The sequence below is a fragment of the Peromyscus maniculatus genome, chromosome 10 (genome assembly GCF_049852395.1).
Source record: "Peromyscus maniculatus bairdii isolate BWxNUB_F1_BW_parent chromosome 10, HU_Pman_BW_mat_3.1, whole genome shotgun sequence".
NCBI lineage: Eukaryota > Metazoa > Chordata > Mammalia > Rodentia > Cricetidae > Peromyscus > Peromyscus maniculatus.
In genome coordinates, this window is record NC_134861.1 from 31,611,033 (window position 1) to 31,628,791 (window position 17,759).

A 17,759-nucleotide genomic window follows, 5' to 3' on the forward strand; every position below is an offset into this window, starting at 1 on the left:
AGAGATCCGCCTGCCTCTGCCTCCCGAGAGCTGGGATTAGTTTCCCTGATTTCTTTCTCAGTCTGTTTGTCATTTGTATATAGGAGGGCTATTAATGTTTTTGGGTTAATCGTATATCCAGTCACATCACTGAAGGTGTTTATCAGCTGGAGCCCTGGTAGAGTTTTTGGAGTTGATTATTTATACTATCATGTCATCTACAAATAATGATACTTTGACTTCTTCCTTTCCAATTTGTATCCCTTTGATCTCCTTCAACTGTCAGATTGCTCTAGATAAAACTTCAAGTACTATATTGAATAGATAAGAAGAGAGTAGACATTCTTGTCTTTCCCCTGATTTTAGTGGAATTGCTTTGAGTTTTTCTCCATTTGATTCAATGTTGGCTATCGGCTTGCCAAAAGTTACCTTTATTATGTTGAGATTTGTCCCTTGTATTCCTACTCTCTCCAAGACTTTTACCATGAATGGGTGTTGGATTTTGTCAAAGGCTCTTTTGGCACCTAGTGAGATGATCATGTGATTTTTTTCTTTCTTTCAGTTTGTTTATATGGTGGATTACATTTACAGATTTTCATTTACTAAACCATCCCTGCATCATGGGATGAAGCCTACTTGATCATGGTGGATACTCTTTTTGATATATTCTTGGATACGGTTTGCAAGTATTTTCTTGAGTATTTTTGCATCTATGTTCATGAGGGAAATTGGTCTATAATTCTGTTTCTTTTTTGAATCTTTGTGTGGTTTTGGTATAGGGTAACTGTGACCTCATAAAATAAATTCGGCAGTGTTCCTTCTGTTTCTGTTTTGTGGGATTATTTAAAGAGTATTGGCGTTAACTCTTCTTTGTACACTAAAACTGTCTGGCCTTGGGCTTTTTGGGAGACTTTTAATGACTGCTTCTATTTCCTTAGAGGTAATAGATCTGTTTAAGTTGTTTATCTGATCTTGATTTAACTTTGGTATTGAGAAAATTGTCCATTTCTTTTAGATTTTCCAATTTTGTAGAGTACAGGTTTTTGAAGTAAGATCTGATGACTCCTTGGATTTCCTCGGTGTCTGTTGTCATGTCCCCCTTTTCATTTCTGATTTTGTTAATCTATTCTCTCTCTATCTTTAGTTAGTTTAGATAAGGGTTTGTCTATCTTGATTTTTTTTCAAAGAACTCTTTGTTTCACTGATTCTTTGTATTGTTCTCTTTGTTTCTATTTTATTGATTTCAGCCCTCAGTTTGATTATTTCCTGCTGTCTACTCTTCCTGCGTGTGCTTGCTTCTTTTTGTTCAAGAGCTTTCAGGTGTGCTGTTAAGTTGCTAGTATGAGATCCCTACAATTTTTTTTTATATAGACAGTGTTGTGAACTTTTCTCTTAGCACCACTTTCATTGTGTCCCATAAGTTTGGGTATATTATGCATTCATTTTCATTGATTTCTAGGAAGCCTTTAATTTCTTTCTTTACTTCTGTCTTGACCCAGTAGTCATTCAGAACACAGTTTCTGAACACAGTTTCCATGAGTTTGTAGGCTTTTTGTTATTTCTGTTGTTGAAGTCTAGTTTTCATCCTGATGATAGGATTCAGGTGATTATTTCAGTTTTCTTTTATCTGTTAAAACTTGCTTTGTGTCCGAATATGTGGTCAGTTTTGGAGAAAGTTCTGTGAGGTGCTGAGAAGAAAATATATTTTATGTTTGGATGAAATGTTCTCCATTATTTCTATGTTTAGTTTTTGTCTGGATGACCTGTCTGTTGGTGAAAGTGAGGTATTGAAGACTTATACTATCAATGTGTGAGGGTTGATATTTGATTTAATTTTTAGTAAACTTTCTTTTACAATGTGGGTGCCCTTGAATTTGGGGCATAGATGTTACAAATTACAATGTCATCTTGGTGGATTTTTCCTTTGATGGTGTCCTTCCCTGTTCTTTTGACTGATTGTGATTTGAAGTCTATTTTCTTAGATATTAGAATGGCTACATCAGCTGCTTCTTACGGGTATTTGCTTGGAAAATCTTTTTTCATCCTTTTAATCTAAGGTAATGTCTATCTTTGATGCTGAGATGTGTTTCTTGCGTGCAGCAGAAGGTTGAGTCCTGTTTTGGCTTCTGTTAGTTTGTGTCTTTATTGGGGAATTGAGTCCATTGATATTGAGAGTTATCTATAACCAATAATTGTTAATTTCTGTTATTTTGTTGTTGTTGTTGGTGGTGGTGGTGGTGGTGTGTATGTATTTACTGCCCTTCTGTTGGTTTTGCTGGAGTGAGATTATTTATTTCCTGTGTTTTCATGGGTGTAGTTAACCTCCTTGGGTTGGAGCTTTCCTTCTAGTACCTTTTCTAGGGCTGAAGTTATGGATAGATACTGTTTAAATTTGACTTTATCATGGAAGATCTTGTTTTCTCCATCTATGGTGATTGAAAGTTTTACTAGGTATAGTAATCTGGGTTGGCAACTGTGGTCCCTTAGAACCTGCAAGGTATCTGTTCAGGCCATTCTGGCTTTTAGAATCTCCATTGAGAAGCTGGGTATAATTCTAATAGGTCTGTCTTTTTTTTTTTTTTTTTTTTTTTTTTTGGTTTTTCGAGACAGGGTTTCTTTGTGTAGCTTTGCGCCTGTCCTGGAACTCACTTGGTAGCCCAGGCTGGCCTCGAACTCACAGAGATCCGCCTGGCTCTGCCTCCCGAGTGCTGGGATTAAAGGCGTGCGCCACCACCGCCCGGCATAGGTCTGTCTTTATATGTTACTTGTCCTTTTTTCCTTTCAACTGTTAATATTCTTTCTCTATTCTGTATGTTTAGTGTTTTGATTATTATGTGACAAGGGGTCTTTCTTTTCTGGTCCAATCTCTTTGGTGTTCTTGTTCCTTTATAGGCATGTCCTTCCTTAGGATAGGAACATTTTCTTTTATGATTTTTGTTGAAAATGTTTTCTGGGCCTTTGAGCTGTCATTCTTCTTCTGTTCCTGTTACTCTTGTGTTTGATCTTTTCATAGTATCCCAGATTTCTTGAGTGTTTTGTGTCAGGACTTTTCTGTTTTGTTTTGTTTTAATTTAACAATTTCTTTAACTGATGTATATATTTCTTCTATCTTCAATGCCTGAGAGTCTCTCTTCTATCTCTTGTATTCTGTTGGTGATGCTTACATCTGTAACTTCTGTTGGCTTACCTAGGTTTTCCATCTCCAGGATTCCCTTAGTTTGTGTTTTCTTTTTTATTTTATTTTATTTTATTTTATTTTATTTTATTTTATTTATTTTACAATACCATTCCGTTCTACATATCAGCCCCGGGTTCCCCTATTCTCCCCCCTCTGACCCCCTCCCCTTACCCCCAGTCTACCCCCCATTCCCACCTCCTCCAGGGCAAATCCTCCCCCAAAGACTGCGATCAACCTGATAGGCTCAGTCCAGGCAGGTCCAGTTCCTTCCTCCTAGACTGAGCCAAGTGTCCCTGCATAAGCTCCAGGTTTCAAACAGCCAACTCATGCAATGAGCACAGGACTTGGTCCCACTGCCTAGTTGCCTCCCAAACTGATCAAACCAATCAACTGTCTCATTTATTCAGAGGGCCTGATCCAGCTGGGGGCCCCTCAGCCTTTGGTTCATAGTTCATGTGTTTCCATTCATTTGGCTATTTTTTTTTCAATAATTGAGTAAAACCAAAATTTATTATAAGCCACAGTCGTCCTAGGGACCTCCATGCTATATATATAGCCTACATGGTTCTATGGGTTGTGGTCTGATTGTTCTTTATTTTATATCTAGAATCCACTTATGAGTGAGTACATACCATGACTGTCTTTCTGGGTTTGGGTTACCTCACTCAGGATGATTTTTTCTAGTTCCATCCATTTGCCTGCAAATTTCATGCTTTCATTGTTTTTCTCTGCTGAGTAGTACTCCATTGTATATATGTACCACATTTTTTTCATCCATTCTTCTGTTGATGGGCATCTAGGTTGTTTCCAGGTTCTGGCTATTACAAATAGTGCTGCTATGAACATAGCTGAGCATGTATCTTTATGGTATGAATCAGCATTCCTTGGGTATATGCCCAAGAGTGGGATGGCTGGGTCTTGAGGTAGTTCGATTCCTAATTTTCTGAGAAACCGCCATACTGATTTCCACAGTGGTTGTACAAGTTTACATTCCCACCAACAGTGGAGGAGTGTTCCCTTTGCTCCACATCCTCTCCAACATTGGTTGTCATTGGTGTTTTTGATCGTAGCCATTCTAACAGGTGTAAGGTGGTATCTCAGAGTCGTTTTGATTTGCATTTCTCTGATGATTAAGGATGTTAAGCATTTCTTTAAATATCTTTCAGCCATTTGTGATTCTTGTTTTGTGAATTCTCTGTTTAGCTCTTTAGGCCATTTTTAAATTGGACTGTTCAGTATTTTGATGTCTAGTGTCTTGAGTTCTTTATATACTGTGGAGATCAATCCTCTGTCAGATGTGGGGTTGGTGAAGATCTTTTCCCATTCTGTTGGCTGTCTTTTTGCCCTATTGACTGTGTCTTTTGCCCTGCAAAAGCTTCTCAATTTTGAGAGGTCCCATTTATTAATTGTTGTGCTCAGGGTCTGTGCTGTTGGTGTTTTATTTAGGAAATGGTCTCCGGTGCCAATGCGTTCAAGAGTGCTTCCTACTTTCTTTTCTATTAAGTTTAGTGTATCTGGATTTATGTTCAGGTCTTTGATCCACTTGGACTTGAGTTTTGTGCATGGTGACAGATATGGATCCATTTGTAATCTTTTACATATTGAGATCCAGTTATGCCAGCACCATTTGTTGAAGATACTTCCTTTTTTCCATTGTATAGTTTTGGCTCCTTTGTCAAAAACCAGGTGTTCATATGTGCATGGATTAATGTCAGGGTCTTCAATTCAATTCCATTGGTCCGTATGTCGGTTTTTATACCAGTACCAAACTGTTTTTATTACTATAGCTCTATAGTAGAGTTTGAGGTCAGGGATGGAGATGCCTCCAAAGGTTGCTTTATCGTATAGGATTCTTTTAGCTATCCTGGGTCTTTTGTTTTTCCATATAAAGTTGAGTATTTTTCTTTCCAAGTCTGTGAAGAATTGTGTTGGGATTTTGATGGGGATTGCATTGAATCTGTAGATTGCTTTTGGTAAGATTGCCATTTTTATTATGTTAATCCTACCTATCCATGAGCATGGGAGATCCTTCCATTTTCTGATATCTTCTTCAATTTCTTTCTTTAGAAATTTAAAGTTCTTATCAAAAAGGTCCTTCACTTGTTTAGTTAGTGTTATCCCAAGGTATTTTATAATATTTGTGGCTATTGTAAAGGGTGATGTTTCTCTGACTTCTTTCTCAGCCCTTTTATCATTTGTGTATAGGAGGGCTACTGATTTTTTTGAGTTGATCTTGTATCCTGCCACTTTACTGAAGGAGTTTATCAGCTGTAGGAGTTCCCTGGTAGAGTTTTTGGGGTCACTTATGTATACTATCATATCATCTGCAAATAGTGAAAGCTTGACTTCTTCCTTGCCAATTTGTATTCCTTTGATCTCCTTTTGTTGTCTTATTGCTCTAGCTAGAACTTCTAGTACTATATTGAATAAATAAGGGGAGAGTGGACAGCCTTGTCTTGTTCCTGAATTTAGTGGTATCGCTTTGAGTTTCTCTCCATTTAATTTGATGTTTGCTGTTGGCTTGCTATAAATTGCTTTTATTATGTTTAGAAATGTTCCTTGTATTCCTGATCTTTCTAAGACCTTTATCATGAAGGGGTGTTGGATTTTGTCAAAGGCTTTTTCAGCATCTAAGGAGATGATCATGTGTTTTTTTTCTTTCAGTTTGTTTATATGGTGTATTAAATTGACAGATTTTCGTATGTTGAACCATCCTTGCATCCCTGGGATGAATCCTACTTGGTCGTGATGGATAATTGTTTTGATGTATTCTTGGATTCGGTTTGCCAATATTTTTTTGAGTATTTTTGCATCAATGTTCATGAGGGAGATTGGTCTGTAGTTCTCTTTCTTTGTTGCATCTTTGTGTGGTTTGGGTATCAGGGTAATTGTAGCCTTATAAAAAGAGTTTGGTAGTGTTCCTTCTGTTTCTATTGTGTGGAACACTTTGAAGAGTATTGGTATTAGTTCTTCTTTGAAAGTCTGGTAGAATTCTGCACTGAAACCATCTCGTCCTGGGCTTTTTTTTGGTTGGGAGACTTTTGATGACTGTTTCTATTTCTTTAGGGGTTATTGGTCTATTTAAATGGTTTTTTAGTCACCCTTTCCTATGTCCTGTAGAATGTCTGGCAGTTTCTTTTGTGAAGCAAGAACCTGAATGACCATCTTGCCTTGCAAAGGTCAGTGGTCACTTTTCCATGGGTCCATGTCCAGTTGATACAACATTTTCTCAATCAGTCCAGGCAAAAACAGTTTCTTGCCCAAATGGCTAACTTTGGACATAAGGAAAGCATACTCCATATGGAGTTTCTTCAATGCCAATTATTGGTGCTGCCTGGAACAGACATGTTTCACTGTCCAGAAAGTCTTAAGTTTTTAAAACATTTTAAATGCCATTTTCTGTAGGTATTTGAAATGTTTGGAGATTACCTACATAATTGAAATATATCTATATATACCTAAAAAATAACTAATATGATTATAAGTTTTATCATAGATGATTAACTATTAATCTGTATTTCTTAATTATATAATACAATTTCAAATGAGCTGCACAAACATACCTTAAACAAGAGTAGAAATATACGTACAGTATAACAAAATCAACTTTAAATTTGTGTCAATAAACCAAAATCCATAGCAGTGTAAAACATTTTAAGTGCCAGGCGGTGGTGGCACACGCCTTTAATCCCAGCACTTGGGAGGCAGAGCCAGGCGGATCTTTGTAAGTTCAAGGCCAGCTTGGTCTACAGAGCGAGTTCCAGGACAGGCACCAAAAGTACACAGAGAAACCCTGTCTCGAAAAACCAAAAAAAGAAAGGGAAAAAAAATTTTAAGCAAGTTATTGCTCTTTGAAAGTAGATTCAATAATATACCCTTTCATCCTATCATATTTCCCTTTTTTTTTAGAAAGAGATTGCATTTATAATCAACCCTGCTTTAAATAAAAATAAACATTTATAAACAATATTTTGGGAATTTGGGCATAGCTTTTCATACTACTTCCTGCTGGTTGGGGCACTGGCAATCTTATGGGGATTCTGAGAAAATTAAGAATTATGGTCAAGTCCTGACTGGAGTAGTTTGTGAGGGTACATTGTCTGAGCCTTGCAGCTGTTTTTGGATGTTTGATCATCTGGGCCATGGTGTCATCTTATACCTTTCAGGGAGTCTTCGCTGATCAAACCATATTAGCTTGGAAGCAATCCATAACTTCTCATCTTCTGTGGAAATAAAAGCAGAACTTCTTTTCCAAAGCAACATATCCTTAGACATAAATTTTGAATTCAGGGTACCTTTAATATATATATTAAAGGTACCATATATATATATATATTGGTTGACTCAGCAGCCTTTACAATCAAATGTCTTTCTGTAGTTAACAATCCCAAAGACAAATATAATCCAGACTCTTGTGTGTGATTTCCATCTTTATGTGGCTTATCTTTTGTATTACTTTTACTGTTTTATTAAAGACTGTATTTTTTAAAACTATCTATTTTTTATATAACTGTCTATCCTCCTTTTCCTCTCTCTTCCAAGCCTACATACATTTTTACACACACTGCAAACTGTTGAGAGGTTATTCCGTCTGAACCTGTCTTCCTGTGAATCTACTGCTTTACACTGCAGTGTGGCTTGTTCTGAAGTGGCAGCCTTGGCTGCTGACTCCGCCCACCTCAGCTTCCCAACATGGCGGAGGTAATTCACAGCCAGCCTTGGGAGCCATACTCTCCGCACACTCTGGGAGGCAGTGGGTCTATGCCTCTATTAAGGAGTGTGTAGCCCAGAAACCTTTTTTTTTTTTTTTGGTCTGTACTAGCAAAAGCTAAATCCACCATGCAGTGTGCTGCACAGCTTGAAGACAACTCTGTACTGCAGCGCGAATCTGCCATGCTATACTCAAGCATGCTGCAGCGGCTCTGTACCTTGGCATCTCTATATCTCAGCCCACATGATGATGGCTTTGGCTCCATTATTGTGTGTTCAGAATCTAAGCTTTCTTAGGTCTATATGGATCAATGCCCAACAGATGAGAACCAGGGGAGACTCTATGAGCCGTCAGCAGGAGAAGCAAGATGTGAAAGTACTGGTAAGCCACGAAGCCATGTAGCAGCTTATAGATAAATAGAAATGGGTTAAGTTATAAGAGCTAGCTAGCAAGAAGCTTGAGCCATGCAATTGGTAATTAATATAAGCCCCTGAGTAATTATTATTATTATTATTATTATTTTGGTTTTTTGAGACAGGGTTTCTCTGTGTAGTTTTGGTGCCTTTCCTGGATCTCGCTCTGTAGACCAGGCTGGCCTCGAACTCACAGAGATCCGTCTGCCTCTGCCTCCCTTGAGTGCTGGGATTAAAGGCGTGTGCCACCACCGCCTGAGTGATTATTTTATAAGTGGCTGTAGGACCGCGGGGACTGGGCAGGACTGGAGAGACCTTCTGACTACATTCAATGCTGCTTAAAGCTTAGCTGTGGAATTAGTGTTGATTCATGGATGAGGTAGTTGAAGGTGATGTCAGTTTGGAAGAGGCAGGAGCACAGCTTCTTACCTTATGAGCCAGAAGCAATGGGCCGTGGTAGTGAGGGGATTTACACTGGGGGCAGTGTTTTGTGTGTTTTCTGATCTTCAGAGCCTATGGTTAGTAAGGTTTGTGGGAGTATGCATTGAAGCAGAGGATCCCATGAACTCTTCATGTCACAAGCCAGGGTGTGTATGGAGTGTTGTGTGTGTGTGTCAGTTAAGTAGAGTGGATCATGTCCTGTCACCTCCCACTCGGGGAGTATGTTCAGTGGCAGATGTGGGAACTGGAAGTGGATGAGGTGGTGCTCTTTTCACCACCCAGGCTACTTTGGGAGGAGACAGGAGTGAATGTGATAGACAGGAAATTGGAGTCCTTTTTGTAGTAATTAGTCCTACTAATGAAAACAGTTAAGAGTGTATTCAAATGGAAGCTCAAGAAAAATTGTATTAGTTTAACCCCTCAACCCCAGCAGACAAGGGTAAAACCTAATAGAGGACAGAATAAGGCTGTGTCAATTTAAATAGGTATGGAGGGTCACGTGGCAGACTTCCAAGAAAGACTAAGGAAGCCCAAAATGTTGGGAGGAAGGCCCAAATTCTTAAGGAAAGCATGCTTGGAGAAGAAATAGAAGAAAAGAAATGAATGCTTTTCTAAATAATTTGGAAAAACCTTACAGAGCTGTTGTCCATAAGTAATTACACTTGGTGGGGATTCTGGGAAGGAAAAGTATAGTATCTCATGAAAAGACTAAATTATTCTACTTATTTCTTTAGCCTGCCTTCCCAAAGATGGTGAATAACCAGGTTCAGACAGACTGATAGGTCTCTGCCTAGGCCAGAGACTCCAGTCTCATGACTGGAGTTTTTCCTACTCTGATAGCCTGTTAGTCTAGCACTGTCTCACCTTCCCAGCTGGAATGAGTGGCATGGAGTGGTGAAGCTGTGCGTGGGAGCAGGAGGCTGTGCATCTCCTATTTCTCTGGGGCAGATCTAGTGGGCAGTTGAGGTTTGTACCAGAAGGAAGGGTCTGACCTTACCTTTACATGGCTGGGTCTGTGCTGGCTGGGATGGGAAGTGTGTGCCCATGTTTAGATGTTTTAAATGATAGTTTTACTATATTTGTGTTTGCCCTGCCCCTCCACCTGTGGTACTGGGGATTGACTGTCAGACCTCAGCATTGTACTGTGCAATTCTTCCGCATTCCAAGGCTGTCGTGGCTGTTCAAAATCCCTGTCTGGTATTTCTCTTTTTCTCATTCATTTCTAAGAGTGTTTTCATTGATGGTTTCTGTTTTCTTCCCAGGTCATGGATTGCTTTTCATTTGTTATATTTAGTAATTTTTTAATGTGTGCTGGATATTAGGACCATTATATTTTGTTCCAGCAAATGTTCAGCAAGCTACTTTATATTTTAGACTCAACCCTTCAATGGGTGATCACTGTCTTTCTCCAGGTTGTCTTGCTTGCCCTTAACAAGCTAGCTTACAGCTTGTGTTCTGGCCATAACCTGCTCTTACATTACTCACCCCCTTTTTATTGTGCGTGGGTGTTTTTCCTGCATGTATGTCTGTGTACCATGTGTGTGCCTGGTACTCGAAGAGCTGGAAAATAGCATTGAATCCTCTGTGTCTGGAATTACTACTGAGAGTTGTGAGCTACCAGGGTGGTGAGAATCAAACCCTGGTCCTCTGGAAGAGCAGCCAGTGCTTCTAACTACTGAGCCGTCTGTCTCTCCAGCCCCAGTACCACTTTTCAGTTTCTCGTTCTTAACCATATCACAACTTTTCTACTGTAATTTTTTCTTCTTTAAAATATGTATCCCTTTGTTTTTATTCAATTCACAAAATTTACACAAGGTTAAAGTACCAACTTCTGTCATCTACTTCATTTTTAAGTTGTTTTTTTTTTTTTAAGATTTGTTTGTTTATTTATTTATTTATTTATTATGTATACAGTGTTCTGCCTGCATGCATGCCTGCACTGCAGGCCAGAAGAGGGCACCAGATCTCATTACAGATGGTTGTGAGCTTCCATGTGGTTGCCGGGAATTGAACTCAGGACCTCTGGAAGAACAGCCAGTGCTCTTAACCTCTGAGCCATCTCTCCAGCCCCATTTTTAAGTTTTTTCTGGGATATTTCCTCATGAAATATAATCCACATTACTGTGTGAGGATAAACAACCGCTCAGGTTAATAGCCCATATTTTGAATTCTTTGTTTAAGTGGATTTATTTTGGGAGGATGGAATTAGGCTATTTCTTCCAAGAATAAAAAGTGACATAATGACAATTAAGAACATCTGATTTGGGTTTCAGATATATTTTGCCACCAGTTAAGGAATATGGGATGTATTGATGTTAGTTAGAATCACAGAATATATAAGAAAGCAATAATTTGTTTCATCACCTATTAGCACAAGTGAATGCATAATTCTGAAAAGAAACTATTGTATTTATCTTACATCTTGTTTCAGTATAATAAAAAGGTTTTTTCTTTCCAAATTTCTTTCAGTAATCCTAAATCGGAGAGTCAGAGAGTAAATAAAAAAGTCAACAATGATGCTTCACTTAGAATTCATAATCTCTCCATTTTGGTGAAACAGATAAAGTTTTATTATCAGGTAAGTGGCCTTTTTCTTTTAAACTAATATTTTAATAACAATGTATATATTTATATTTTTAATTCTTTGTTAAGAACTTTCATAAATGTAATAATTTGGTAGCCTACTGGAATTATAGTTTTGACGTATGCTTTTTTTTACACTAAGTTAAATACATGTTTCAATTGTTAATTCTGAGCATCATTATTATTTTTTAATGTCGGATATTTTGCCTGCATGTATGCCTGTGTACCATGTACTTAGTGACTGTGAAGGCCAGAAGGAGACAGATTCCCTGGAGCCACCATGTGAGTGCTGGGAAATGAGCCAGAACACTCTGAAAGAGCAACCGGTGCTCTTAACCTCCGAGTCATTTCTCCAGCCCCAGACCTTCATTCTTAATGCTACTAATACATCTCTTAAAATTGGTGTAGTTGCTTTACACAGATTTTTGTTTCATAACCAATTTTAAATGTTTATTTCAGTGTGTTTTGTAATTTATGCTTTCTCCTATTTCATTTATGAGTTATGGAGAACTGTACTTTTAAATTAAATATACAAAGCTTTTTAAGTAGTTAAATTTTTTGTTCAGAAAATTTAGTTTGTATGTTTCAGATTTTTTGACATTTATTTGGGGAGGGTGGCTTTTTTTGTTTGTTTGTTTGGTTTTTCGAGACAAGGTTTCTCAGTGTAGCTTTGGAGCCTGTCCTGGCACTCTATACCCCAGGCTGGCCTTGAACTCACAGAGGTCCGTGCTGTGGGATGTTCTGTATGTCCTGTGGGAGCCCGTTCTCGGGTTCCTCGTGGCTTTACCCAGCAGGTCCGCATAGAGGATGATTAGGACCACGGGCCTGAGTGCAGATGTCTGAGATGATCTGCACTTGGCTGTGCTGGGGGATGGTCTGTATGTCAAGTTGCACTGATTGGTCAATAAATAAAACCTGATTGGCCATGGCTAGGCAGGAAGTATAGGCAGGACTAACAGAGAGGAGAAATAAAAGAACAGGAAGGCAGAAGGAGTCACTGCCTGCAGCAGTTGCCAGGACAAGGAAGATGTAAAGGAAAATGTAAAGTACCGGTAAGCCACGTGGCAAGGTATAAATTTATGGAAATGGATTAATTTAAGATATAAGAACAGTTAGCAAGAAGCCTGCCACCACATACAGTTTGTAAGCAATAGAAGTCTCTGTGTTTACTTGGTTGGGTCTGAGTGGCTTGTGGGACTGGCGGGTGAGAGAGATTTGTCCTGACTGTGGGCCAGAAGATTTTATGTTCAGGGATTGGTTAGTTTTCCTGCTCAGGGATTGGTTAGTTTCATTGGTCAAGGATAGAGATGGCCCTGATTTCAGAGCCAAACTGTGTTTCTTTCAACTGGCCTTCTTCAGCTTTTTGGCTCTAATTCTAAGGCCAGGGCATATTTCTTTCACTGATTCTGATTCTAGGGACAAAGTGTGTTTCTTTGGCACTGGCTTCAGAGTCAAGGAATGTTTCTTAGGTTCTGGGTTTAGGGATAAAGTGTTTCTTTCATTGGGTTAGGTCTTAGATCCAGGGTATGTTTCTTTGACTAGCTCAGGTTTCAGGGCCAGGGTGGGTTTCTTTGGCTGGCCCCTTTTCCCTACACTTCCTGCCCATCAATACCTGAGGCAGGAGGGAGAGCTGACCCTGAGGTCATAAGAGTAGGAAAGGTGGCCCTGCTCCTCATCAGCTGCAGCACTCAGGAGAGTGGCCCCTGTGCCACACCAGGGCAACACAGTAGAGCAGGCCCTGAAGGTGTAGGTGTGAAGAGCTGACCCCCAGGACATGAGAGCAGGAGAAATGGCCCCGCCCTTGCTCATTACTGCATGGGGTGAACTAGCCAGGGCAGTGCAGGAGAGCTCACCCTGGTGGTGAGGACAGGGGAGAGCTGGCAGGCTGACCAACCCTGCAACTACGGAGGCCCAGAACCCAGGTTATGTGTTGGCCCACCTCAACATCTACCCCGTCTGTGATCTGCTGGAGCATATTAAGGGACTGATCTAAAAGCTGAAGAATCTCCACAACACAGGGTAACTAAGAGGAGTCCCAGTGAGGGCCTAGTGTTGGTAGTGTAGCAGAAACTAGAGAGGCTTCAAACCAGATCAATGACTTTGTAATAAACACTTGCAAGTAAAGACATGGATAAAAGGGCTTACTGTGTGACTCACTGTCACATTGCAGCTTCTGTGATGAGATTTACCCCCTTTTTTCTCATAAATTTTATTTTGGGGGGAGGTTGCAAGGGCAGAGGGTGGGTACAAAGGGATGGGGAAATAAATGGGATGGAGATGCATGATGTGAAAGACACAAAGAATAAATAAAAAGAAAGTTAAAAAGAAAAGTCCCATGCTATACCTACTGAGCTAGTCAGGAAGCTGTCATTTCTTAATAATTACCTAATACAGCTTTATTGATTTGTCTTTTTGAGCTCTTGACTATTGTGAAAGAAGAGTTAAAGTGCTGTTTTAAGCTGAGGGATTTATCAAGTTTTTCTGTATATACTTTGAAGCATTATTAGTAGGTACAGATGAACATAAAATTGTTTTGGAGAACTGAATCATTGTTCTATAATTCCCCCTAATTATTGGTTTAAATATTCTGAGGAAACTCTTTTATTTCTTGTTTTACAATTTCATGCATGCATATACAATGTACGTTAATTATATCCACCCACCCTCACCTGCTCCGCCCTCCCGCTCCTCCTGGAAGCCCCTCCCACCAAGTCCTGTCAGTGCTGCCTGCTGGCCAGAAGACAGCGTTGGAAACCCTCTGTCTCGTAGATCCTTTCTACCCCTTTTCCTCAGTGTTCCCCAAATTAAATATTTTTATATGAAATTTGCTTCCCTCTACTCTGAAAATACTTTAATGTTCATTATACTTGGCGAAGGCCATAGTTGGCCTGTATCTGTATGCTTTTGTAGAAAAGTGCTATAACCTTAGAATAGAAAAATTCTAAATAATCCTTATGACTTTTAAACTCTTCATGATTTGTATTTTTGCTCTAATGATTTATTTAGTATATGCATATGAATGTTTGTCTGAATATATGTATGTGCACCGTGTGTGTGTGTGTGTGTGTGTGTGTGTGTGTGTGTGTGTGTGTGTGTGTGTATGCATGCAGGAGTTTATGGAGGCCAGAAGAGAGTACCTTATCTTCTGGAACTGGAGTTACAGGTAGTTGTGAGCTGCCTTGTGGGTGCTGGAAATCAAATCTCTGCAAAAACAGCAAGTGGTCTTAACCACTGAGCCATCTCTCCAGCTTCTCTATTTTTTTTTTCAACTTTACACAAAATATTTGTCAAATCAAACTATTGTTTCTTTAGACCAAGCTACAAGTTTCTTTTCTCCCATGTGCATGCTTTACGTGCAAGGTGGTCAGAAGAGAATTCCCCTTGGAATTGGTGGTACTGATGGTTGTGAGATACCATATAGGTAATGGGAATCAAATGTAGGCCTCTGCAAGAGCAACAAGTACTTTTAACCACTGAGACATATCTTCAGTCCTTCTTGATTTTAAGACTTTAGCTTATGCATATGAAGGTTTTGACTATATTTAAGCTTGTGTATCACATGTGTGCAGTGCCCATGGGTGCCAGAAAAAGGCATCAGATCCCTTGGAACTAGAGTTACAGAAGGTTGTTAACTGCCATGTGGGTCCTCTGTAAGAGCAGCAAGCACTTTTAACCACTGAGCAATCTGTTTCTTTAGCTCCTACAGTTGTATATTCTTGACTAATTGTCCCTTTGTTGATAGTGATGATCGTTATCTCTTTTGATTGTTTTTTACTTCATATCATCTCTTCAGAATTACATATTGCTATTCTTAATTGTCTCAGCTTCCACTTAATTCCATCTTTTCATTTTTCAGTCTTTTTGTAGATGGAGAACTATAGGCTTTTTCTTAATCCAGTAAGCTACTTTTGTGTTTATTTGCTTGTATTGTGTATTGAACCCAGGACCAAGTGCAGTATCACTGTATTGTGATCTCAGCCCTGGAATGCATCTTTTAATGTATTTAAGACTGTGTACATTTAGTTGTATTGCTGACTGATTTGCTGACTTCTTCAAACTTGTTTTCCTCTTTGGAAAACAAAGAAAAGACATCATTATTTCTCTCTTGTTTACCTCGGAGGTTTGGTGTTTTACTTTTTACTGAGCTGGACATATTTTATTTTTTCCCTTTTGTCATTTATTTATCTGTTCTTCTAAGTTTTATAGTCTTTCCTAAAATCTAAAATCGGGACTTCTTTTTTTAACTACTTTAAGTATCTTCTGCAATGCTAGTTTAGTAGCTGTGAATTACTTTAGTCTGTGCTGTGCTTGAATGTTTTTATTCTCTGTTCATTTTAAAAAAGAAGTCTGCTAGTTAGCTAGTTATAGTTGGTTGGCTGTTCTTTACTCTCAAATTTTGGAATGTGTTGTATACTTTGCTGGCGAAGGTTTTCCACTGAGAGGCCTAGTGCTATCCTGTTGAGTTTTTCTATGTAAGTGAATCGGCATTTTCTCTTGCAACTTTTAAAATTGTCTCATTTTGTGGTTTTAGCATTTTAACATCATGGAGAATTTCTTTTGTGGTTTGTCTGTTGAGGGTTCTTAGTGGGTCCTGTACTTGGATAGTCATATTTTTCCCCTAGATTTGGGGAATTTTCTAGAATTAATTTATTTAAATTGTTTCATATGCTTTAAGTTTGTGTCTTGACATCTTCTTGTGTATTCAGTGGGTCCTCAGGTTGAATTTTTTGGTTGTGGCCTAGAAGTCTTGATAGTTTTGGTTATGCCTTTTTTTGGGGGGGGAAGATGGGTGTGTGGATATAATATTAAAAATAAGATAATAAATGGTTTAAAAAATAATATAAGAAGTAAAAATAATTTGGAGAATGATAAACACATGTTGAAAAACAGACCAAAGAGTTAAAAAAAATGACAGAGAACTGAGGCACTTTGTTCTGAATCCTTTAAAGGAATCTGCTAGGCGTGTGAGGGTGGGTTAGGTTGCTGTTGCTTGTCATTCCTGCACTTGTACTATGGTTGCGTTTCTGCAGGCTTGGGCTGAGCAGGGTAGGAGTTCAGTTGTCCTTTCTGTATGGGCCTTTATTGCTACTCTAATGGAAGCATTCCTTCCTTTTCTATTTTATGAAATAATTTGTTCTTTAAAGGTCTGGTAACATTCAACAGTGACCATGTGTAGTACTAGGCTTAAAAAAAAACATGAGGGGGCTAGAGATAGACAGATGGCTCAGCAGTTAAGCGCACCACTAACTGCTCTTCTGGAGGACCCAGGTTCAATCCCTAGCACCCACATGGGAGCTCACAACTGTCTATAACTCCAGTTCCAGGGGATCTGGCACCCTTACACAGGTATACATGCAGGCATAACACCAATGCATATAAAATAAAATAAAAAATTTAAAAAAAATGGGGGTTGGGGATTTAGCTCAGTGGTTGACCGCTTGCCTAGCAAGCGCAAGGTCCTAGGTTCAGTCCTCAGCTCTGGAAAAAAAAAAAAAAAAAAAGTAGATATACCCAAAATAAAAAACATGAAAACAACTATTACTTTTTCAGTATCAATTCTTGGTATAGGTCTACTTATGTTGTTTATATCGCCTGTTGGTTTAATTTTAGTAGCTCATCAGTGTCAAGAAATGTATCTTTTTTCCCCCTAGATTTTGTAATTTGTTAGAATATAAATTTTCAAAATCTTATCTAATAATCTTTATTTGTCTCTCTTGTAAAGCCCCCTTTTCATCTCTCAGTTTACTTATTTGGTTGTCTCTCTCTTTTGAAATTTTATTTTAAGATTAGCTTATTAAGTAGTAGTTTTTTTTTTACTACTTTTTCAGTTTTGGTTGACCGTCTTCTTCATCTCCGGGCCTTTATCCCAGCTTAAATCTTTCCAGCCCAGGTTTTCCCTTTCCCTTTTATATCATAAGTGTTCTACTTACCAGCTAACCCCATCCAAAGCTTTTCCTTCTCATGTACTTCTTTTTACTTCCCAGGCCTCTATTGGCACTTATTCCCACATAAATACACATATATAGTAATTAGAAGCTAGGATCCACATATGAGAGAGGACATGTAGTATTTGTCTTCCTGAGCCTAGGTTATATCCTTTCAATATGACCTTTTCCTGTTTCTTTCATTTTCCTTTGGATTCCTTAATTTTATTTTTTTTCTTTATGAGTAAATAAAATTCCTTGTGTATATGTACCATGTTTTCATTATCTATTCATCAGTTGATAGAAATCCAGATAACATTTTCTGGCTGTTGTGAATACTGTAGCAATAAACATGGATGTACAAGTATATATGTTAGGATATAGAATCTTTTGGGTATATGCCCCAGTGTCACCTAGTTGAATCATGTGGTAGTTCTGTTTTTAGTTTTCTCGGTACCTTGTAATATTTGTATCAGTCCCATAAACAGTGACTGAGAATTCCCTTGTCTGCACATCCTCTCCAGCACTTG

The 17,759-nt window shown here is 38.6% G+C and overlaps 1 protein-coding gene across 10 annotated transcripts in view; it reads left to right on the forward strand.

Moving 5' to 3' along the window:
• Positions 1-17,759, forward strand: part of Ccdc88a (coiled-coil and HOOK domain protein 88A) — a 157,683-nt gene that overhangs the window by 39,075 nt on the left and 100,849 nt on the right. For all 10 annotated transcript variants that reach the window (XR_001576129.3, XR_013042861.1, XR_013042862.1 and 7 more), the window contains exon 3: positions 11,192-11,300. Coding sequence is in view for 7 of the 10 variants with exons in the window: in XM_006993183.4 (XP_006993245.1) it covers positions 11,192-11,300 (109 nt within the window). In the remaining 3 variants the exon portion in view is untranslated. The remainder of the gene's footprint in view (positions 1-11,191; positions 11,301-17,759) is intronic.